Source organism: Hemiscyllium ocellatum, chromosome 4 (genome assembly GCF_020745735.1).
Source record: "Hemiscyllium ocellatum isolate sHemOce1 chromosome 4, sHemOce1.pat.X.cur, whole genome shotgun sequence".
In the NCBI taxonomy this organism is placed as follows: Eukaryota; Metazoa; Chordata; class Chondrichthyes; order Orectolobiformes; family Hemiscylliidae; genus Hemiscyllium; species Hemiscyllium ocellatum.
In genome coordinates, this window is record NC_083404.1 from 82,436,999 (window position 1) to 82,462,165 (window position 25,167).

Here is a 25,167-nt window from a genome sequence, read left to right on the forward strand (position 1 = left end):
GATATGTTAAAGACATTTGAATTAAAAAAACACAAAAGAATGAAAGCCTTGACCTCTTTCTCCCATTGTCCTTTTCCTGAGAAGACACTCCCTTTGTCGTCAGCACAACTCTGGAGCTTGCTCATCTATCACTCACTATGCTCTCACATTCCCATTTGCGTGTCTCAATATTTCTTTGGCAATTTCATGGCATTTTTTTTACCCTCGCCTGAAGAACATCAAGTAAACTTGTACTAAGAAAAGTTTTAGCTTCCAATCTGGCAACTCCTCTGTTACTGTATTTCAATCTGATCTCTTTGCACTTCACTGAGCCTGTTCTTTACACTTTATACAATGTGTTCAGAGTTTTATAGTTTTAACTAATTATTCAGTGCACAGCACCAATGAATCTATCTGCTTTCAGAATTACTTTATATATTGTTTTATGAATATATTTACTTTCCACATTTCATGGCAAGATTGTGATAAAATTAAAATTCAAAACTTGACAATTCACTTCTACAGAAGATGAAGTCCAATGTTACTGTTTCTTGTGTTTCCTTCACAAATCCTATATGCAATTTTACAAGCTAACATCTGCATGCAACACTAATTGGGAAACATGCAACTAAAATTGAAGTTTCTTTGTCTTAAATGTGTGTTTATAAAGGCAAATGATGTGGTGACTGCTGAATAGATAATCAGTTCTGGGTGCAAAGTGCTATTAGGTCAGACACAAACATAACCTTACATCCCACCTTGATTCCTGAAGAAGGGCTCATGCCCAAAACGTTGTTTCTCCTGTTCCTTGGATGCTGCCTGACCTGCTGCGCTTTTCCAGCAACACATTTTCAGCTCAGACACAAACAGTCAGATTCAGAGAATAGCTGCCTCTACTTGACCTAATAATCTGCTTCTCTTCCATATTCTGGACATTGGTACTGGATATTGTTCCATTTTTCCAGTTGAATTATGCTTCTGTCTTAAGATCGCCACTGTATACTAAATCATGCTAACTCTTTGTACTGGTGGCTACTAGGAATTACAACAAAACAACTCAAATTCATTGCATTAGTTGTTGTACTGAATTCAATAAAATGTTAAAAAATAGCTAAGACATCATCTATCTATTTCTATCTTGAATTGTGTGAGTTTAAAACTTTATTATCACTGCTGTATTCTTTAGTTTCTGTGATGAAAAGAGAATGATAGTGAAACAGCCTTAAGTGACATGAGAACATGAGTGGTATTTTGTGTGGCAACATACAAGCAAGATATTCACAGAAATAACTATAGTATTGAAAATTAAACAACTAGCATGTAAGGAAAGATCAGTTCTTACTAGTTAAACTGTTTGCTTTTCAGTCATCAAATCGATATTTTAAAATTGTAATCAAGGGTAAACATTATGGACAAGATTTTGACATCATCAACAATTTATTGTTTGCATTCTTTTACAACAGATGTATAACTAACTGAACATATTATCGGGTTATAGATTAGTTTATTACATTTAAATTATTCCTATAAAAGTCTTAAGAAATATAGATAATTACAAAACAAAAACCCGTTTTATTGATGCATCCTCAGTAAACAAAGCCCTAGGCAGACAACAGCAGTTGCTGTATCCGCTTGGCACTGACCTGACCTGGATTTGATTAAAAATAAAAGAAGAAAAAAAAGCATACCAAACGGGCCGCCTCAGCCCAAGTGCGGTCCTTCTTTTTCCTTTTGTCTTTCATTCTTTATTTTTCTTTTTCACTCAGAACATTATTTTTTATTTTTTGTTTAAAAAAAAGGACACTCAAGCAGCAAAGGACTAGACTAGAAGACAACAATCCCACTAGCACATATAGTACACAGCTTCCTCCCACCAGCACCCCCCACCCCCCTGACTGCACCCTCCAGATGACAGATCTCCCCTCCCCCTCTCCCAACTCAAAACAATACAAAACCCAGCGGCCCCAGCGCCGCCCCAGTCAAAGGTCACTCAACCCCCGCCCCCCTACCCCCGAAGCACACCACTTCCTTCTCTTGCCGGATTACCGCGAGTCTTCATCACTTTTGCGGTTCACATTTGTTCATTTTCCTCTGAGTGAGAAGAGTTCAAGTTAAAAGTCTCAACTTCTCCCGTGCACGGGGAATGATTTTTGTGCGATTCGTTGGTACTCCATGATTGTTTGGAAGATGGCTGCGAGCCTGGAGGCTGCGCTCTGTGTTGGAAGCGTCGTTGCCTGGTTACGGCCGCTGCCTGGTAACCCGGGAGAGTCCGCGCGGGGCCCAAACATTGACGAGGAGGTTCCAGCAGCTGCTGTAGAAATCGCAGCGAGATGTAGCCAGGGGTATGATCTGTAAGTGTCAGTAAAGTTAGCAAATTGTATGACCTATAATGTTTAAATTATTGCATGCTTTTTTCAAAAGAAAAAGAAGTTATTTACCTCGTTCTGTACCGCAATTCGTTTGAACTGAGTTCCTAGGCTGTGCGTTTGACAAAATAGTGATTATGAAAGCGAGCGGAGGGTACTAAGTCTTTGGGATTCGTGCTTGTAGTTGTGTCCCGCCTGCGCCTTCTCCCACCCTACTTCATCTGTTCTCTCATTTGTTTCTCTAGCTTTCCTCATCACTATGCCACGACTGTTTGTTGTTCTTTCCAAGTTCCTCTTTTTAAGTGCTGTATTGGATTTACTAGTGACTGGTGGATATGTGTTCTCTATATCTACCTTACTTTAATGACATCCATCTGCCATTGTGTAACCTCTTTTTCTAGAGAAATGTTCCTGATTGCCTGTGGTTTGTAAAGTTGTCTTCGTAAATCCTTTTTTGTATCAGTAGCTCTATATTCTTTTGTGTAATATTGACAAGAACTATTTTCCTATCACAGTTCAAAACAAGTTTGTAAGCTGAAAAGCATTTTCTTGTATTAAGCACTTTTTCCACCTTTTGATAATTTATAACTTAAGCTACTCAGTTTAAATGTTAATTTCACTTGTAACAATTGAGGTTTATAAGAGTTTTGTTTTGGGACTGTGTCTTTGAATTAGTATAAAATGAGAAAATGATGTGACCTGTTCTGAAAACATGCCTCAACAGGTGTGAAAGAAGGGCCTGTTTTAAGAAAAGCCATAGAATCCCTACAGTGTGGGAAAAGTCCGTTTTGCCGACTGAGTCTGTCCCAAGCCTCTGAAGAGCATCACACCCAGACCTGGCCACCCCACCCTATCTGCGTAACCCTGCATTTACCATGGTTAATCCATCTTGCTTGCACTACCCTAGACACTAGAGAGCAATTTAGCACAGTCAATCCACCTAACCTGTGGATCTTTGGATTGTCGTAGGAAACTGAAACACCTGGTGGAATCCCATGCAGATGCTGGCTGAATGTGCAAACTTCAGACAGTCACCCAAGGTTTGAGTCCAACCTGGGTCCCTGGTGCTATGAAGCAGCAGTGTTAACTATTGAACCACAGTGCCAACCTTATAGTTTTGATAGGACAAAGAAGACAAAACAGTTTACAATGTAAGAAGTATAGTTATCATGGACAGCTTTCAGGTAACCAATTGTAAAAAATCAAAGCAGCATGAAGAAACTTATTTTTAACCCAGTGAATTTTTGATATTTGGAATGTACTACCTATTTTTAACCTAGTGAATTTTTGATATTTGGAATGTACCACCTGAAAGGGTGTTGGAAGCAGATTCAGCAGTAAAATTGACTGGTAAATTGGATAGACTGGATAAATATTTGAAAGGAAAACCATTACAGTTAAATCGCAAAAGAGCAAGGCAGTGGAATTATTTGAATTGCTTGATCCAAGAGGGGATGATGGGTACGATGAGCCAAATGACTTCCTACAATAGTTATTGTTTTGATATTCTTGAGATGTGCACCATGTATGGAGCGAAAATGCGTTAGAAGCAGACATCAAATGCTAGAAATATTATTTGAGTAACCGACTTCACATCAGTATTAAAGTGTGTTCCATTTTTGAATCAGAAGTTGAATCCTACATTTAATGTGTGCTGATATTCTGTTTTTTTTTTAATTTAAAGTTCTCTTATTTGTAATAATATGTTTGGTTTTTGGGCAAGTGGTAAAAATATGGGCCCACGTTGTCTTTGCTTGAGACATTGGAAAATTAACCCAGTGTCAGAGATTGGGCCAGTTACAGAAGACTTAAGCAGGTAGCTGGATACCTACCTTAGAAATGTTATGTTGATTATGGATTGGCACAGTGGCTAACACTGTTGCCTCCCTCACAGTGCCAGGGACCCAGTTCAATTTCATTCTCAGGTGGCTGCCTGTATGGAGTTTGCACAGTCTCCCTGTGTCTGCATAGGTTTCCTCCGGGTGCTCTGGTTTCTTTCCACTATCCAAAGATCTGCACGTTAGGTGGATTGGCCCTGCTAAATTACCCATAGTGTCCAGTGATTTGCAGACTAGGGGGATTTGCCATGGCAAATGTAGGTTTTCAGGGATAAGGTAGAGAGTGGGTTTGGGTGGGATAATCTTCGAAGGGTTGGTATGGACTCAATGGGCCAAATGGCCTGCTTCCACACTGTTGGGATTCTGTGATTCTTCTATGATTAGTATCTGATCTTACTCAGTAGTGTGACAATAGAACTGACTGAGCATCACAATCGGTCCCACTGCTGTCTCTGGACCAAATACCAGCTTAAATCATCCCCCAACCATGCTTCAACTTGCCACATCTCTGAACTGCCTTCTCAATAAAGTACTTGAGTCCTTGTAAACCTTATTTGAATATCACAAGTCATGTAATTAGGGGATGAATTCTCTCTTTGACTGTTCTCTCCAGTATTTGTGAGTCTTTCACATTGTTGGTTATGCTGAGGATTTAATTACTTTTAACAAATAGATTTGGGAATTTTATGGGCATTTTAAAAATCTTTAACTCTGTGGTAACTCCAGAAATAACAGGGCTTGATTTCCAGTATGTTATCCTGTGCGTTGTAACAAGATTCTGAAAGTTAAAGTTTTTGGCCTTTTTATGACTGTATGATTTATTCAACTACAGTATTAAAGTGCAGATTAGTGCCTTAATTTTAATATAATTATTTTTAAGAGGAAATATGTTTGTATTCTTTTTTTACAGAAACTACGACAACCAGGAACAGAATGGCGGAGGCACACCTATTCAGTAAGAAAAGTAGTGGATGGCCTGCTCAACTACGAGGTAGATACGTTGATTTCGAAGAAATACAAACACTTAACCCCATCATCCTTACTGAATTGGATGATCGAATCGATTGCTGGAGCAAGGGAACACTTGCTAGGAAACAGACTTTGTATTGGATCTTTTAGTACCCAATTGAGTGAAATTCCTTTGTACTCAGAACCAAATTTTAAATTAGCTGTCTGATCATCTAGCAACTGTAGAGTTATCATTAGGGGTATTGGTTAGGTAGAACCGGGATTGACAGAATACATTTGAAGACTAACTCTGTTATTAGGTGAATTTGATGAGAGGCATTATGTGGATGAGAGATAGAAGTGATGGATCCTTAAACAGACCAGAGAGGTTAGTGTGGAAATGGGAAAATTTTTTTGCAATTGATACTTTCACTGTGATTAGATAGGTAAGATTGGAACCAGATAAGTGCAGTACTACCCAGATGCATAACAGGAGAGGTGGTGATGGTGTGATTAACTATGACAAGCTGTAGACAAATTGAGAAGGATGGAGAGGCCAAACATATCTTGATCACAATCAGTTAGAAAATTATTTGTACCTTTTTGATATAAGAACTTTGATATAAGTACTGGGTGGAAACCTGAAACAAACACAGAAAGGGCTGCAGAAACTCAGCAGGACTGGCAGCAACAATGGAGAGAGAAGCACAGTTAATGTTCTGGATAAGAGTCTTATGTGACTTGAAATGTTCACTCTGTTTCCCCTTCCACAGGTACACTCAAATCTGCTGAGTTTCCCCAGTATTGTCTTTGTTTATTTCAAATAGAGACAAAGAAACATACGAAACTGAGAGCAGGAGAAGGCCATTCAGCCCTACGAGCTTGGTTCAACATTCTATATTCTCATTCAATTTATTACCCTGTTCTTGCTTTCTCCCCATACTCTGTTTGATCACTTTAGTCCTAAGCTTTTGAGCATCTCCACCATTTCTAATGGTGGAATACCTAACATTGCTGCAATCAAAACTTGTTTATTTTGTCTAGCCAACCTATGTGAACCCAATCCTTTTTTAGATTGATGTGAATTAATAGTGATTGAGTTTCTGCATGTGATTAAATTTTAAAGAAAAAAGCTATAACTGAAATTTTATTTATATAGTAGAACCACATTTTTCAGCAATACCACTATTAATATAATTAATGTTTAACCCAGATACTATCAACAGCCTCTTTGGAAAACAAAGTAATATTCAGTTCAGTATGGCTGTTCTTCAGAACATATCAAAAAGAATCCCAATAGACTCTTAACTTTGTTTCTTTTTCCACAGATGCTGCCAGCTCTGCTTAGTTTGTCCAATACTTTGTTATAGTTCCAATCTTCAGCATTTGCAGTATTTTAGTTTTATAGTATTGGTAGCCATTTAGGTAGTTATTTGTGTGGTGTTTTAAAAAAAAATCATGGGATGTGAACTTCACTTGCTGGGTCAGTATTTATTGCCCATACTTCATTGCCTTGAGAAGGTAGTGGTCTTTTTTACTATGAGTTTTTGTGTGTCCTAGTCCTACTCAGGGCTATCTGATATTACATCGTGACTGATGGAAAGCTGCTGGTGTTCTGTACAGTGACTGCAGATGAGTTTCGAAAGTGACAGTGAGGAGCTCTGGCCCAGAATGCCTGACAATCAGCTTGCACCATCTTGACATGTATGGCAGCAGTGTGGCTGAGAAACAGTTGTGGAGAAAGTGATGTCTGCAGATGCTGGAGATCAGAGCTGAAAATGTGTTGCTGGAAAAGCGCAGCAGGTCAGGCTTTCTGAGAAACAGTTGTAACAGCATTGGTGAGAAAAAAAATCACATGTATGCTTCAAAGAGCTGTTGCTATTTCCTAAGTTGGCAACACAGAAATCTTTGTAGTCTATTCGAGGACTAATTGCTGGAGTTCCGTGACACCAAAAGCTCCTTTGCACTAATCCATAGTGATGATAGCAGTAGTCTGAACATGCATGATAACTGCCTTTGCTCAATGTTGGGTGGCTACTGTTTGTGTCACAATGTAAACTGAGACATTGGCCATCAGACACTGCTTTGTTGGGTTCGTGAGTGTATTGATAGAGCTGGTTAGTGATAGTGCAGATTCTGAAGAATGTTTCCTCTTGTAGACCAAGTAGGGGATACAGTTTAAAAATATGACAACTTCATTAAAGTTGAAGTTAAAGACTTTTTTATGGGTTGTTAGTCTGTGGGCTTCTTTTCCTCAAGAAAGTCGGGGAATAGGTCATTGAATTTATCCAAGTCTGAATTGGATAGATTTTTGATAGATAAGAGAGTGGAGGATTGTGAGTACAGACAGGAGAGTACAGTTGAGACTCCATTCAAGTCAGCTGTGATCTTATCAAATGGTAGAGCAAGTTCAAAGGCTATGCTTTCACTGCCTTTTGAGGAAGAGAGTGCCAAAGAATTAGTACCACTCTGAGAGAAAATAAAAGTGACCACTTCTGTCTTAATTGGGCAGTTCTTTATATTCGAACAATGCCGTTACAGATTCCATGCCAGCTCACCCAGAATACACTGCGGTAGACATCAAGAGCCATGCTTCTGGATTAGAGTGGTGCTGGAAAAGCACAGCAGTTCAGGCAGCATCATGCTGACATGGAATAAATTTATAAATATCTATTAAAGGTTTCATGACATATTTCAAAAAGAAAAGTTTTCATGAAAATCTATTCTAAACATTTAAGTACCCTCAAATATGTAACCCTTATGAAAACAATTATTTGTATGCATAAGTCCACAGCCAACCTTTTTAATAATATCTTTGGAGCTGTCAGTAAAATTGTGAACTTGCAACACCCCATTGTGATAATGATAGGTCTGGGAAATCAGTCGTGTAGTAATAATGCTATAGTGATAGTACAAAAAAAAATTTCACAAGTGGCTAATGCAGATTTTATTCAACTTGCAGATATGATCTTGTTTAAATTTTTAAAGGACAAACGTTTTAAGTAAGTTGGCAGCTCAACAGTGCCACAGACATTATTCTCCCATTTTAGATTGGGTCTTAAAAATTAAAAATTCACAGCAGGATAAGGCAAAGAATTACTATGTTTGAACTTTCAAGTAGTCCTGCTGAGTTCACAGTTCTCTTGTGTCAGACACGACCCACCCCTATGCACTTTTGGCAAAAATGGAATCTGTTGTCAGGGCTGGAACTTGGGATCTGAATTTCCAGTATCATTTTGGGATATGATGTGGAGTCTCTCGGACATGCAAAAAATATGGGTTAATGCCTTGTCCCTCCAAACGTAAAATGCATAGCCATAGAGTCATAGAGATGTAGAGCATGGAAACAGACCCTTCGGTCCAACTTGTCCATACCAACCAGATGTCCTAACCCTATCTAGTCCCATTTGCCAGCACTTGGCCCATATCCCTCTAAACTCTTTCTATTCATATACCCATCCAAATGCCTCTTAAATGTTGCAATTGTACCAGCCTCCACCACTTCCTCTGGCAGCTCATTCCATACATGTACTACTCTCTGTGTGAAAAAGTTGCCCTGTAGGTCTCTTTTATATCTTTCCCGTCTTACCCTAAACCTATGCCCTCTAGTTCTGGACTTCCCGACCCATCCATGCCCCCCTATCAGGTCACCCCTCAGCCTCCGACGCTCCAGGGAAAACCACCCTAGCCTGTTCAGCCTCTCCCTATAGCTCAAATGCTCCAACCCTGGCTACATCCTTGTAGATCTTTTCTGAATCCTTTCAAGTTTCACAACATCTTTCCGATAGGAAAGAAACCAGAATTGCACGCAATATTCCAACAGTGGCCTAACCAATGTCCTGCACAGCTGCAACATGACCTCCCAACTCTTGTACTCTATACTCTGACCAATAATGTTCATTGATTTGGTGGATAGAAAGAACAAAGTCTATATATCTATGGATATTCATTTTGGTTTTCTCTCCCTCAAGAGATGAACAAAGGTTCGTGTCATCTTGGTTCCTCTGCATGCCGTAAATGTGACTGGGGGAAAGATGCATTACCGTTTGTCTGCAAAGTGATTCGTCATGTCCGTGAATTAGAAACAAAGACTGAAGCATGGTTCAGACAGGTAAGGCTGGGAGAAGCAAAGTATAAAACACAAAATAATTTTGTGTAATTATTTCTTAATAAAGCTTTGATCGCTGTAGACTTGTTGTGAAAGGTTGGTGCAGCATATGCTGTCATATCCTTGATTACAAGGTGTGCAGTGCACAAGACATTTCAATGACCTGACTAGAACTATTATGGGAAACTTTCTCTATCGCATTTCTCTTGAAAGTATTTCAAATAGGATAATCTAATTTGGCATAGACTAGAAATTGAAGCAGAGCTTAACATTAAATATTGACCTCTTATTAACTATATGGAAATATTAGCATGTTTAAAAGATATTTAGAATATCCGCAAAAAATAGTGAGGTCAGAGTCAGCTAAAGACCAGAACCTGAATTTCTAATTATTATCTCCAGACCCTAAGACTATAAGAAATATGAACAGGAGTAGGCCATTCACACCTTAGAGAGCCTGCTCCATCATTCAATACAGTCATGGCTGATCCAACATTCCTTGTGATCACTTTCCTGCCTATCCCTGTAACCCTCAATTCCCCTACTGATCAAGAATCTATCTAACTCAACCTTAAATATACACAAGGACTCTGCCTGCCATCCCTCCCACCACCATCCCCCACCCCACCCACACCCAACTCCCCCAGCTCTCAGTGGGAAGGAATTCCAAAGATTCACAACCATCTGACACAAGATATTTCTCTTCATCTCAGTCTTAATTGGCACCCCTTTATTCTGATTCTATGTCCTCTGGTCCTAGACTCTGCCATGGGGGAGACATCCTCTCAGCATTTACCCTGTCAAGCCCCTTTAAGTGTTGCTATATTTTTCGATAAGATCACCTCTTGTTCTTTTAAACTCCTGTGAGTACAGTCAAAACATATAGCCCTTTGCTCCTAAGACAATCCCTGCGTTCTGGGGATCATCCTAGTGAATCTTGTCTGAACTGCCTCTGATGAAATGATATCGGTCCTTAAATAAGGGGACCAAAACTGTTCACGGTACTCTAGATGATGTCTTCACCAGCACCTTCTACAGATTAGAATTACTTACTTTTGAACTCCAACCACCTTGAAATAACAGTCAACAGTCCATTAGCGTTCTTAATTACCTGCGGCACCTGTTAGCTCACTTGCTGTGTTTTGTGCACAAGTACCCCAAGTCCTTTGTGTTGCAGCTTTCTATAGCTTTTCTCCATTTAACGAATACTTTATTCTTTTGTTCTCTCTTCCAAATGAACAACTTCATATTTATACTCCATTTGATCACTTTTTGTCCACCTACTTAACCTATCAGTGTCTTTATGAAAATTGTTTGTATCTTCTTTGTACTTTGTCTTTCCACCTATTTTTGTGTTGTCTGAAAATTTTAACTACAGTCCATTTACTCTCTTCCTCCAAGTTATTATTATATATTGTGAACAGGTGTGTCCCAGCACTGATCTCTCTGGAACTCCACTGGTTGCAGTTGGCAACCTGAAAAACAATCCCTTATCCTCAGTCTCTGATTCCTGTCCAATAGCCAATTCTTTATCCACAACAATATGCTATCCCCAACACCATGGACTGTTAAGACTTGACTTTCTGTGCAGTAACTTGTTGAATGCCTTTGGAAATCCATGTACACACACCTACTACCCATTCTGGTTGAGACTTCCTTGTAAAACACTAATAAGTTAGTCAAAAACAAATTTCCTTCCATGAAGTCATGCAGACTCTGATTAGACTATGATTTTCCAAATGATCATCTGTTGGTAAAGTCATGAATGTTCATTGTAACTGTTGGAGAAGGATTTTAAAGAGAATTCCTGAGCCCCATGTTAAGTCAAACTTTACTCAGACCTCCCTACCAATGCAACGTGGGAAAGGCCTCTGGAAACAAATTCCAAGACAATCTTAATTCTCCCAATAAACTTCAGAATATTTGTACATTCTGCATTACAATGATTATATGCTACATCGAAATCAGCACTTCCCACATCCCGAGAGACCGTTCTATCCCTTCTCAGACATTTGCCAGCTGCATTGTACTGAATGGGTGCTGTTTGGTACCTTGCGAAGCTGCAATTATTTATTTTCCTGAGTAATGTTTTGCAGTTGCCCCCTCAGAATGCTGCCTGCTTTCCAGTATCCTTTCACAAGATTAGCTGTTTGTACCTTTTGATATATGTCATTCATCATATGTCCTCTGGTCCTTTGATATTTACACTATTTGTCCTTCAATATCCTCTGACCTGTTTGAGGCTTCTCTCTCCTGTCTACAGCCAGTTGTCTAGAGGAATTCAGCTAAATTCCTTCATATTAGTTTGTTATAATTTCAGAATACCTACATAGATAAAATGTTATGGGCACTACTTAAAAAAAAACTTTGATTATGGTGGGTCAGACTTTCCTTTCTGCACTTTAGTAAGTAACAAACTTTGGACGAGTTGGTACCAGGTACTTACTGAGGTTTCTCAAGGGTACTCCTTATTAAGACTATCTCCAGGAATCTGATTAAATTCCCTGATGTTTAAGACACTAAACCTACAGAAAATTAAAAATACTACTATCATATGAATGACGTGTATATGTCCTTATAACTCCCAAAGGGTCTTAATTATAGTCCAGTTTCTCCCCTTCTATGTAGATTAAATAACAAGTTTTAAATTGGCTTGCTACAAGGTTTCCATCCCAGCCTCCCTTATCAGAAATGCCTGATGTTTATATTCCTTTGCTCTTTCCTACTAAAGTGTGGCACTCCTTAACTGGTTGCCATGTGTATGAATATCATGATTGTGGAAGCTGCTTTGTTCAACTTTTCAGCCATCTTGTTAGCTAATATTACAGATGACCATTTTATGTTACTTTCAGCCATAGTTAACTCCAGTAACTGACTTTTTTCTTGAAACACGAATTTGATCACGTTTTTTTTCTGTTAGCTTCCAGCACCTGTACGATCAGAATCCCAAGAAACAAGTCTATCTTCAGAAAGTGCAAATGGGAATGGTGAGAGGTGAGAACATTAGATCGGGGAATATTTTATTAGTTTTTAGGAGCAAGATGATGCCTCTTCAAGGAATATTTCAGTCTAACATCTTTGACTGGCAAGATGAGACAAGTGGAGTCCTGCAGAGGACTGCTGAAGCATCAATCTTCTGTCAATGACTTGGAATTTAAGATGGTTAGTTAAGTAAAGGAGTCATTGGTTGTCAGGGTGGATGGGAACCTGGGAACCAAAGTGCAGACTGACCTGCCATGAACTTATTGAATAGCAGAGCAGGATTGCTACAATCTACTCTTATTTTGCATATCCTTTTCAGAAACTTAAACTGATTTCAACTACATCTCCGTTGGTTCCCATGGACACTACCATTGTACTTTGGTAGCAGCAGGCAGTCAACATTTCCTCATAATATTCCAGCTATGGTCTTTTGAAATAATTTTCAACTGTACAATAACTATATCTATGTGAGGTGAAGAAGAAAAGTTTCCAGCAAGAAAGCTGTGTGTATATCTTTATATTAGGCAGCTTAATGCAAAGTGAGTCAACCATTCATTACTTGTGAAAGCAACAGTCAGTGGTTAAAAAGGCTGCAGAAGCAATCACAGTCTAGACCTGCCTGTAGAAGGTCAAGCACTCGACATAGTAGGAAGTACTGAAAAATTTCTGCAACATGGTAACGATTCATAGCTGTTTACCTCTGATTTAAAGGCTTTGTTCATGATAAATAGTTGTTTTACATACAGAAATGTGGTCCTTTAGTTTTCTATTAATTGTGATGATTAAATTTTTCCTTCAAGTAAATTAGAGACTTTGTATAATTAAGGGGACGCAATGGCCTAGCGGTGTTATTGCTAGACTATTAGTCCAGATAGGAGACAGTGAGGTCTGCAAATGTTGGAGATCTGAGTTGAGTGTGTGTTGCTGGGAAAGCACAGCAGGTCAGGCAGCACCCAAGGAGCAAGAAAATTGATGTTCAGGCCGGAGATTAATCCAGATACGCCACTAATGTTCTGGGGACTTTGATTCGAATCCTGCCACGGCAGATGTAGGAAGTCGAATTAACTAAGAGTTTGGAATTATGAATTATGAAACCCTTGTCAATTGTCTGAAAAACCCATCTGGGTCATTCATGTCTTTCAGCTTTGGGAAATTTACCATCCTCAACTGATCTAAGCCTATATGTGATTCCAGAACCTTAGAAAGGTGTTTGACTCTCAACTGCCTTCTGAAATGGCCTAGCAAGCTTTGCAATTGGATCAGTTGCTATGAAATCTCAAGGAAATTAAACTGGACTGACCACTGGAAAAGACCTAAGCAGAATCAGCCTGTTGACCCTGAAAAGTCCTCCTTACTCTTATCTGGGGGATAGTGCCAAAATTGGAAGAGCTGTCACATAGACCAGTTAAACAACAGCCTGATATAGTCACACAGAATTGTGTCTTAAAATGTCTGAGATACCATCATTAGCATCTCTGGACATGTCCCATCTCACTGGCAGGTCAGACTCAACAGACTGAATTTGCCTTTAAATCAGGGAATTGTCCTGAGAGTCCTTACCATTGACTCCAAAACACGTGCCGAGTTCTCATGGCTTCAGGTTAAACATGGGCAAGGAAGCCTCCTGTTGGTGTTGTGGACCAGACCAAACCCCCATCAATATATATCTAGACCCTAACTTCTATTTAAAAGCAAACATATGGTGCTGTGTTCCAGATGTAGTTTGACTGGTTACACTATTCAGCATCAAGCAATATACATTTTATTCTTACCATGCAGTTAAAATACAATCAAAAGAAAGAATTGATATAACTTTAATTCTACTGGGAAACTTAACAGAATAATAGATTATTTAACCACTAAATAATAATAGTTCCAATATAGTAAGATCCCATAAACACACCCTTGATATTCAGTAAAATGTCCTAAATAGATTGTCTCACATACAATGTTTTTCCAGTCCAAGAGGAAAGAACGCCAGGAGAAAATTCTGACTGAGAGAAAACTTGAGCGTTTTGCTGTAGCAACGATTACTGAAAGCAAAATTAAACCTCGGTTCTGCTGGAGACTTACTCCGCCCATTCATGCATGCCTTGTTAAACATTTAAAACAAACACCCAGAGATTTCACAAGCTGTGTATTCTATTGGCTTGGGCCAGACAGCTTGGTGCTTATGGCTCAAACCCTCTCCAAAAAAAGGTCAAAAAATAGTTCTCTTAAAGCCATAATATTGTTCATACCTCGGCCTTTTTTTTAAAGTAAAGAAGGGAACCATCAATATACAATGATGGCTTCATTTATAAAAACCTTTAGTCTTGTGCCACCAGTACACAATACATATACATTGCATTGAGTCTAAGCATGCAAACATTCAATACTGCAGTCTATTTCAATCTGTTTCTTCTGCCACTAAGAACCTTCATCTTCCTTCCACAGTCATGACAATGTGTCTATAATTGCATTCTCTCATCCTGACACATGTATAATTTTCAAATTAAATGACTATAAAAATAAACTCCGTTTGAACAGTTTGGTACTTTATATCTTTTAATTTTTCCAAAAATATTAATGGATTACGATCAGTATAGACAGTTGTCTCCGATACATTACTGGTCACATAAATGTTGCCAACATCAAAGTCAAGGTCTCTTTTTCAATTGTGGAATATTTCCATTGGTGAATATTCAACTTTCTGGAAGAATACGAAATAGATTTTTCTACCTCCTCATCATTGTTTTGCAAGATTATGGCGTGGTACGTAAAGCTCAAAGCCTCTCTTCAAAACAAAAAGGACAAAATGCACCTCTTAAAGCCATAGTATCATTACACTGGTCACCACATGTTGAATTGGACTCCTCCACATTGAACTACACATAGAGGAAGCACTCAGGGTGACAAGGGAGGAAAATATATTCTGGATGGGGGTTTTCACCACCAAGAGTGGCTCATTCAGCTGGCTGTGTCCCAAAGGAGGGTGGAATCAAACCTAGGTCCCTGGCACTGTAAGGCAGCAGTGCTCAGCACAGTGCTGCCTTATGGGACAGATTTCAAACAAATGTTGCAACTCAAGACTGGGCATCCATTGAAGCTGTATGGGTTATCGCTAGGGACAAAATTCTACTCTACCACAATTTATAATCTGGCATATCTGCCTACTATACCATTATCATCAGGCCAGAGGATCAACTCTGGTTCAATAGAGATTATAGGACGGTGTGACAGGAGAAGCACTAGGTATATTTAAAAATATGGTGTCAACATGGTGGAGCTACCAAAGACTGCTTGCTGCTTCTGCTATTTAGCATGCAAGTGATAGTTAAGTGAGCCGAAAACCTACAGATCAGATCTAAGCTTTGCAGTCCTGCCACATTCAGTTGCAAATGGTGGTGGATAATTAAATAACTCACTGGAGGAGGAGTTTTCACAAATATCCCCATACTCAGTGATGGTAGTGCCCAGCGCATCAGTGCAAAAGGTAAGGCTGTAGCATTTACAGCAATCTTCAGCCAGACATGTCAAGTAGATGATCCATCTCTGCCTCCCCCAGTGTTCCCCAGTATTACAGATATCAATCTTCAGAAACTCAACTGGATTTGTCATATAAATATAACTGCTACAACAGCAAGTCATTCACTCCATGTGATAGCAAGAAATATTTGGACATACTGGATGCTGCAAAGTCTATGGGCCCTGACAGCATTCTGGGGATTGTGCTGCAAGTTTGAGCTCCAGAATTTTCCATTCCCCAAGCCAAGCAGTTCCAGTATAGTTACAGCATCTACCTGACAATTTGGAAAATTGTTTGGTTTTATCCTGTAACCAAAAAGCAGCATAAATCCAATCCGACCAATTACCGTCCTGTCAGTCTACTCTCGATCACCAGTAAAGTGATAGAAATTTTCATCAACAGTGCTATCAAGCAGTACCTGCTCAGTGGTCCACAGTTTGGGTTCCACCAGAGCCATTCAGCTCCTGACCTCATTTACAGCCTTGGGTCAATCATGGACAGAAGACCTGAATTTCAGAGGTGAGATGGGCGTAACACCCCTTGACATCAAGGCTGCATTCGACTGCATGTGGCATCAAGGAGCTCTACCACAACTGGAATCAGTGGGAATTAAACTCTCAGCCGGTTTGAGTCATACCTGGCACATAAGAAAAGGTTGTGGTTGTTGGGGGTCAGTATTTCTGCAGGGGTTTTTCAGGGTTGTGTCCTAGGCCCAATCATCTTCAGCTGTTTCATCAATGACTTTCCCTCCATCAAAATGTCAGTGGGCTTCGTTGATGTTTGCACAATATTCTATTTCATTTTACGACTCCTCCAATACTGAAGTAGTCCATGTTCAAATCGTAAAAAATCTGGACAATATCCAGGCTTGGGCTGACAAGTAGCAGGTAACATTCACGCACAGAAATGCCATGCTATGACCGTGACCAATAAGAGGTAATCTAACCACTGCCCCTTCGTGTTACCATCACTGAATCTCCCACTATCAATGTCCATTGATATCAGGTACCACTGACCAGAAACTTCACTGGACCCGTTATGTAAATACAATGGTTACAAGAGCAAGTCAGAATCTAAGAGCGACTTACTGGGAACTAGTAATTCACTTCCGGATACCCCAAAGCCAGTGCCCTATCAGCTATGTATCAGTCAGGAGTGTGATGAGACACTCCCCACTTGCCTGGATTTGTGCAATCCAATTATATCAAGAAGCTTGATACCATCAGGATAAAGAAGTCTGCTTTATTGGCACTGAATCCACAAATATCCACTCCCTCCACCACCGATGCTCAGTAGCAGCCGAGTGTACTATCTACAAGATCCACTGCAGAAATTCACTAAAGATCCTCAGACAGAAACTTCCAGACCTATAACTTCCATTTAGAAGGACAAGGGCAACAGGTACCACCATTTCCAAACTCCCTGCTAAGCCATTCTCCATTCTAAGTCAAAATCCTGGATTCCCTTAATAGCATTGTGCGTCAACCCACAGCAGGTGCTGTAATAGTTCATGAAAGTAGCTTGCCACTACCTACTCAAGGGCAACTAGGGACAGGTAATTAATCCTGGCCAGGCAACAATGCCCACATCCCACAAACGAATTGGAAAAAAATAATGCACAGAGCTTCCTAAGTAGAAGCAGTAAAATTAATGTCTCCCCCTAAACTGAGGGTAAAATAACCCAGTTCCCATGCTTGGTAGGTAAAAGTTAGATTTTATTAGGTAATGTGTTAGGTAAGGTTTAGTTGATGATATCGTTGCTATCTCGGCTGAGATGTGAAGGATGGCTATTTGCCGTGGTACTATTATACAATTGTACATGAATGTGTGAAGTGGAAGAAAAACAAAATGTTGTAGAAGTGCTTAATTACAGTTAATTTTATGAACAAATTAAATGTTAAAAAATGGATATCAATGTTGAAAATATAACTTACATTTATAAATATATGACCAACAGTATTCAAAATGTAAATGCTTCTCTCTTTAGGGCTTGCATTTTATAAAGTCACAGCAAGTATGCACAGTCATTTTATTGTGATATTGTTAAATATTTGCTACAATGTATTTATCAGCAATTTTATTCTAATTCCGTATTCTGTAGATATGTAACCTCTGATACAGATGTATCAGATCAAAAATTTTCCAGTGAACTTTGTGTTCAAGGTGTTGGACTTGATCAAAAAGGTATGACTATTATAAAGTTGTCGATTATACTTGTGTAAAGATTGTGTCAAAGGAGGAATTAAAATTAAATGTTAAATATAATTAAGTTTTTATGTATTAAATGTAAGTATATCTCTTTTAAGCAACAATTTTATATTAATGATGATAATAGAAAATAATAATGGGTTTTCTGATATAATCATGGCTGCAGAATTTAATGGTATTGTTTGTGTTAAAGTGGTATCCATATGTGCCATCTACAACTGAAGTTGTTTTGGTGAGAGACCATTGTAAACATTATAGTGTATACATTGGGAGTATGCAGTGTAGGAAGATTGTGATGCCAATCAGTTATAATACTGATTTGACACCAGTTCTACTGTTATTGACCTCGCAACTCCTGTTCACACTGAGCAGAACATGCGCTCTACAGCATATTTTGAGGTTAGCAGCTGATTCTGCTGACTCTTTCTAAGGTGCTAAAACTGTAGTGAGTTTGACGGCTGTGTCAAGTTGATTAAGATTTTTGTTCTGATGTCAAAGGTTCTGGTCAGATCAATTGTTCACAGTCTGGAATGTTGTAGTTATTATAAAATTTTAGAGCAAGATTAATTGGAGGGAGCACAAAAGAAAACAGTTATTGAAGGGGGAAGGGGAGGTAATGGAGAAGATAGACTCTGAGTAGAAAATCCTATCCACTCAGGATTTTCAGGGGATATTTCTCTTACCTCAATCCAATTCAGCACATCAATTATTTTTCTTGCAGCAGCTGCTCTTTGAAATCTCAAGAGGGGTCACTGAACAAGTAATCCAGAGACTCAGGCTAATGTTCGGTGAATATGGGTTTGAATCCCACAGTGGCAGACGGTGAAATTTGAATTCATCAAAATAAAGCTGGAGTTAAAACCTAGTCAAATAACAACGCTGTAACCATTGTTAAGCAGTGTAATAACCCATCTGCCTTCAGAGAAGGAAATCTACCATCCTTGCTGGCCTCGCCTACATGTGACCTCTGACCCACAACAATGCTGTTGACTCTTAACTGAACTCTGAAAAAACCTAGCAAGCCACTCAGTTCAAGGGCAATTTGTAATGGGCAATAATTCTATTCTTGTCAGTGACTTCCACATTCAATGCAAAAATTAAGAATAACAGATCTGCAGTTGCTGAGGAAGGCATGAGTAATGTTGTTGGTAGGTATGAAGGTAATCAATGGGATGAACTTTTGTGTTGGTATCCTTCTACGTTAGAATATGCAACCAATTTGACATCCTCCCAGTTCGCTGTCGATTGCTGCAATAAGGCATTTTATCTTTTGATTCTGAAGCAGGTAAATTCTGTACGAAGCTTTATCAGTTTTGTGAGCTTTCCTGGAGTGTAGAGTGACATCACTTGTACACTCCTGGCTTCACAGACATCATATGTAAATCCAAATTTCTAAGTAACTGCAAAGAGTTTCAATTGCTGAACACTTAGATCGTATGAATCCATGCTCAGCAAATCATGAAGGTATGTTTAATATTCTGACAGTGGTAAGAGTACCTTTATTTCTATTACCTCCAGACTTGGGACACTAGGCAATCCAGAAGGTATTCTGTTGAAAACCAGGTTTATTGGCTTCCCAGTTTGCTCATACTTTGACTAAAGTGTTATATTGTGCACCATGCATAAAATGAGAATTATGCTACCAAGCAAAGCTTTATCGAGCAGACTATTGGGAAGCTGCCAATGTGGTGCGGTTATTCAAGAAGTGATAAAGGTAGAAATCAAGAAACTATAGGCCAATCAGTCTAATTTCAGGGAAGGAGAAATTATTGGACGCAATTCTGAGAGACAGAATTAATCTGCACCTGAAGGGCAGGGATTAATCCAGGATAGTCAACATGGTTTTATTAAACAGAGGTAATGTCTGACCAGCTTGATAGAGAATTTTGAAAGGTGACAGGTGCATAGATAAAGATAGATTTGATGTAGTCTACTTGCACTTTTTGTTTTGGACCAATAAGGTTTGATAGGAGACTGACAGTGAAAGTAAGAGACCATGGGATCTAAGGAAATTTAGCTAATTGGATTTAGCATTAGCTAAGTAGCAAGAAGCATTCTTCTTTCTCTGGTTGAGGGGTGTTTTTGTGTGACTGGAAACCTGTGTCAAATGCGGTTCTGTAGGGATCACTGGAGGCCTCGCTGTTTGTGAAGTGTATATATAAATGATTTAGACTTGAATGTAGTAGCTAGAAATGATCCAAAAAGTAGTGAGGTGTTAAATATTGAGGAGGCTAGCTTCAGATTACAGGATACAGTTGGGCTGGTCAGATGGGCTAATTAGTGGCAAATGGACTTCAATCTGGATAAATGTTTGATGATGCACTTGGCCATGACAAACAAGGCAAGGGAATATATGATGACTGGTAGAACACTGGATCAGAGGGACAGGTAGTTCTCATGTGACATGCATTTATTAAATGCAGTTTATCTGCAACACAATTTTTCAATGTCAACTTTGTAATAAAACAAACTTCCATTTACTGTTACGTGATTCTCATCCCCGGCACTAGGTGACATGTTGCGCGGAGGACTAGACTCTGCATTGACATCACAAGATCAATTGGCTTGTGCACTTTCTTGTCAAAAATTTCATGCAAGGTATTGTGAAATGTTTGTACTAGTGGACTTGAAAAAGCATTATGAAAATGTCTACAGCCTGAGGACAAGAAGCTGGGAGCAAATTGTTAATTTAAAAACTTACAGTTCAGATAAAAGTGAAATTTCACTGGAATTGACTATTAGTAAAAGAACAGTGTGAGGAGCAGTTTGAAACGTTGCTTTGTTGTTTGTATTAAGGGCTTTTTCTTTCATTTTTATTTAAAAAACATAGTCATGGAGATGTACAGCACGGAAACAGACCCTTCGGTCCAACTCATCCATGCCGATCAGATATCACAACCCAATCTAGTCCCATCTGCCAGCACCTGGCCCATATCCCTCCAAACCCTTCCTATTCACATAGCCATCCAGATGCCTTTTAAATGTTGTAATTGTACCAGCCTCTATCACTTTCTCTGTAAGTCCATTCCATACATGCACCACACTCTGCGTGAAAACGTTACCCCTTAGGTCTCTTTTATATCCTTCCCCTCTCACTCTAAACCTATGCCCTCTAGTTCTGGACTCCCCTACCCCAGGAAAAAGACTTTGTCTATTTATCCTATCCATGCCCCTCATGATTTTGTAAACCTCTATAAGGTCACCCCTCAGCCTCTGACGATCCAGGAAAAACAGCCCCAGCCTATTCAACCTCTCCCTATACCTCAAATCCTCCAAACCTGGCAACATCCTTGTAAATCTTTTCTGAACCCTTTCAAGTTTCACAACATCTTTCCGATAGGAAGGAGACCAAAATTGTACGCAATATTTCAACTGTGGCCTAACCAATGTTCTGTGGCCGCAACATGACCTCTCAACTCTTGTACTCAATACTCTGACCAAGAAAGGAAAGCGTACCAAATGTTTTCTTCACTATCCTGTCTACCTGCGAATCCACTTAGAAGGAGCTATGAACCTGCACTCCAAGGTCTCTTTGTTCAGCAACACTCCCTAGGACGTTACCATTAAGTGTATAAGTCCTGCTAAGATTTGTTTTCCCAAAATGCAGCCCCTCACATTTATCGGAATTAAACTCCATCTGCCACTTCTCAGTCCATTGGCCCATCTGGTCCAGATCCTGTTGTAATCTGAGGTAATCTCCTCGCTGTCCACTGAAGACTGGCTAGAATGTAGTACAACCAGCAGGTATAGATGTCAATTGAGAGTAATCATTTGAAGATTCCGATGAATTGCACTGTACGGTACCACAAAACAGGTCAGTTACAACCAATCAAAATTTACTTAGGCTAGCTACTTTTTTTTAAACTTATATTTTTGGTGGTTTGCCCCAATCCTGTTTTTCCCATAGGCCTCATTATTTCCATTATACAATTTTCTATAACATGGCATCGTGTGGGAACGCAACTATGTTGTTATAGAGAACTACCTAGACCTTGGTGTGCAGATCCACTGGTCCCTTAGGATAGTAGGACAAGTAGAATAACTGGCATTCCGAATACTTATCTTTTATTACTCAATGCATAGATTTAAAAACAGGGAGAGAACACTGGAACCATATAATATATTGATTAGACCACAGCTGGAGTATTTTGTACAATTCTGGAATCCATAATTAGAGGAGATTTGGGATTGCACTGGAGAGGGTGCAGAGGAGATTTACCTGAATGTTGTCTGGGCTGGAGTATTTCAGTTATGAGGAGTGACTAGATAGACTGGAATTGTTTTCATGGAAGTAGAGCAGATTGAGAAGAAAAATGAGTCAGATGTATAAAATTACGAGGGACGTAGCTGGGATAGAGAGAAAGGAACTTCTCTTCATGGTGGAGGGATCGGTGACCAGGAGGCATAGATTTAAGGTGAGGGTAGGACCTTTGGAGAAGATGAGGAAAATATTTTCATCTGGAGGGTGCGGTAATCTGGAACTGTCTGTGATCGTAAAGTCAGAAACTCTCAACATTTGATAAGTAGTTTCATGTATACTTGTGATGCCAAGGTGTATAGGGCTATGGGCCAAGAGTTGGAAATGGGATCAGAATACTTAGATGCTTGTTCTGACCTGCACAGATTTGATAGGCCAAAGTGCCTTTTTCTATGCTGTAGACCTCTTTGATTCTGACTCAAAACTATCATGCCAAAGGATTTGTAATTTTCTCTGCAGTTTAAAAAAAGCCTTGAGCCTGAAGAAACCCCTATTACTTTCATTCATCGGTTACTGTAACTATTGTCAGATAATTCCTAAATGTGAACCAGTCACTCTGTGTCTAATGGAAGCAAGTGAAAGTATTGGGAGAAGGAAGTTTCTGGAACAGCACAATGTGACGAGCCAAAAGGATCATGTCAGCGAGCCTTGTGTAAGAGAAGTGTTTGACTTCTTCACAATCGTTCCCTCCATTTGTGACACCCATTTTCCTTTTATTTGTCTTTATGGATATATAGAGGAATGTTTTATATTAGGACAAGAATCTGTTAATGATTCATAATTGTTTATCTGTAGCTATAATTTTTCTGTAATTAATAATAATAATTCTTGTTTAGTCTAGAGACTAGGTCCATACTTTCTGTCAACCTGCGTCTGAAAGACAAGTGACTTTGAGAACTTTACATAATTTTATTTATACTTGTGATGACATGGAAGAGCTGAACTTGATTTCAGTGCACTACTGGAGTGAGGCATAAACTGGAGAGTTAACTCAGTTCATTAAATCAACCCCTATGACTACAGAGAATAGAGTGGCATTTCTAAATAAAACAAAGTAAAAATGCCAGCACAGTCGATGTATTTACATCATGTAAGAGAGAGTGAGGACTGCAGATGCTAGAGAGTCAGAGTGTGGTGTGGTGCTGGAAAATCACAGCAGGTCAGGAAACATCTGAGGAGCAGGAAAGTCAACATTTCGGATATAAGCCCTTAATTAGGAATGTGATGTAACATAGGGATGGGCATCTGTGTGCTTCACAATAATCACAAATACAATGAGTGACTGCAAATTGAGCAACTTAGAGGTGATGAGCTGAAGTCTAAACATTCAAACTGTGCAGTGTATCAAGAAGATGAAACATTACCTGTACACTTTGTTCTAGGAGGCAATCACACTTTTTACACCAGCTTCTTTGAATTTAGTAAAGGCAGGAGCGTGTTATTATCTATGGAATCTGAGCTCTTCTCATTGTTAGACAGGTTTCAAGCTCTTTCAGCTTGTGGGTAAGAGCATTGACTGTGGGGCTGATGAGCAAACTGACTATGATCTGTGGTATTTGTGGTCATTCAAGTAGGATGGAGTTAAAAGGCATGTAGATTTACTCGGGGAGAGCATATTTTAATGGCTAGATAAAGTTCTCTGTAGCTGAGAGAGAGTTCTGAAGACAAGTTGCTTGCCTGATGTCAGAGTTTGGCACATCTCTGGACTGAAGGCAGGATAATGATAAGCATACTGACAGGATGGTACAAGTAGTACGAGACCGTAATGTACAAACATAAGAGTGTACTACCAAATAAGTTCAGTGCTAGCACAAAAAGAAATAAATGTCTATGTGATAGCGCTTGCAGAGATGTATTTGCAAGGTGACCGAGGCTAGAACCAGAATGGTGAAGGGTTTATGACATTTTGGAAGGAGAGTAAAAAGGAAAAGGAGTGAAGTGGATCTATTAATAATGGATGAGATCATAGAATCATAGAGATGTACAACATGGAAACAGACTCTTCGGTCCAACCCAATCTAGTCCCACCTGCCAGTACCCAACCCACATCCCTCCAAACCCTTCCTACTCATATACTCATCCAAATGCCTCTTAAATGTTGTAATTGTACCAGCCTCCACCACTTCCTCTGGCAGCTCATACCCGTACCCGTACCACCTTCTGCATGAAATAGTTGCCCTGTAGGTCTCTTTTACATCTTTTCCCGCTCACCCCAAACCTATGCCCTCTAGTTCTGGACTCTCCGACCCAGGGAAAAGGCTTTGCCTATTTACCCTATCCATGCCCTTCATAATTTTGTAAACCTCTATAAGGTCACCCCTCAGCCTCCAATGCACCAGGGAAAACAGTCCCAGCCTGTTCAGCCTCTCCCTATAGCTCAAATCCTCCAATCCAGGCAACATACTTGTAAATCTTTTCTGAATGCTTTCAAGTTTCACAGCATCTTTCCAATAGGAAGGAGACCAGAATTGCACACAATATTCCAACCATGGTCTAACCAATGTTCTGTACAGCCCACAACATGACCTCCCAACTCTTACAGTTAATACTCTGACCAATAAAAGAAAGTATACCAAACACCTCATTATCCTATTTACTTGTGACTCCACTTTCAAGGAGCTATAAACCTGCACTCCAAGGTCTCTTTGTTCAGCAACACTCCCTCTGACCTTATCATTAAGTGTGTAAGTCCTGCTAAGATTTAATTTCTCAAAATGTAGCACCTCGCATTTATCTGAATTAAATTCCATCTGCCACTTCTCAGCCCATTGGCCCATCTGGTCCAGATCCTGTTGTAATCTGAGGTAACCCTTTTCGCTGTCCACGACACCTCCAATTTTGGAGTGATCTGCAAACTTACTAACTGTACCTCTTATGCTCACATCCAAATCATTTATGTAAATGACAAAACGTAGAGGACCTAGCACCGATCCTTGTGGCACTCCACTGGTCACAGCCTCCAGTCTGAAAAA

General features: G+C 39.5%; 2 protein-coding genes across 2 annotated transcripts in view; one reads left to right on the forward strand and one right to left on the reverse strand.

Annotated features, from left to right (window-relative positions):
• Positions 1-1,857, reverse strand: part of LOC132815217 (putative Polycomb group protein ASXL3) — a 305,275-nt gene extending 303,418 nt beyond the window's left edge. Inside the window, exon 1 of the mRNA XM_060824032.1 lies at positions 1,668-1,857. Coding sequence (XP_060680015.1) covers positions 1,668-1,721 — 54 coding nt within the window. The 5' untranslated portion in view covers positions 1,722-1,857. The remainder of the gene's footprint in view (positions 1-1,667) is intronic.
• Positions 1,858-2,083: 226 nt separating this feature from the next.
• LOC132815218 (uncharacterized) overlaps positions 2,084-25,167 on the forward strand; it is a 35,472-nt gene continuing 12,388 nt past the window's right edge. Inside the window, exons 1-5 of the mRNA XM_060824033.1 lie at positions 2,084-2,330; positions 5,094-5,174; positions 9,103-9,242; positions 12,160-12,233; positions 17,831-17,913. Of these exons, the coding sequence (XP_060680016.1) occupies positions 5,117-5,174; positions 9,103-9,242; positions 12,160-12,233; positions 17,831-17,913 (355 nt within the window). The 5' untranslated portion in view covers positions 2,084-2,330; positions 5,094-5,116. The remainder of the gene's footprint in view (positions 2,331-5,093; positions 5,175-9,102; positions 9,243-12,159; positions 12,234-17,830; positions 17,914-25,167) is intronic.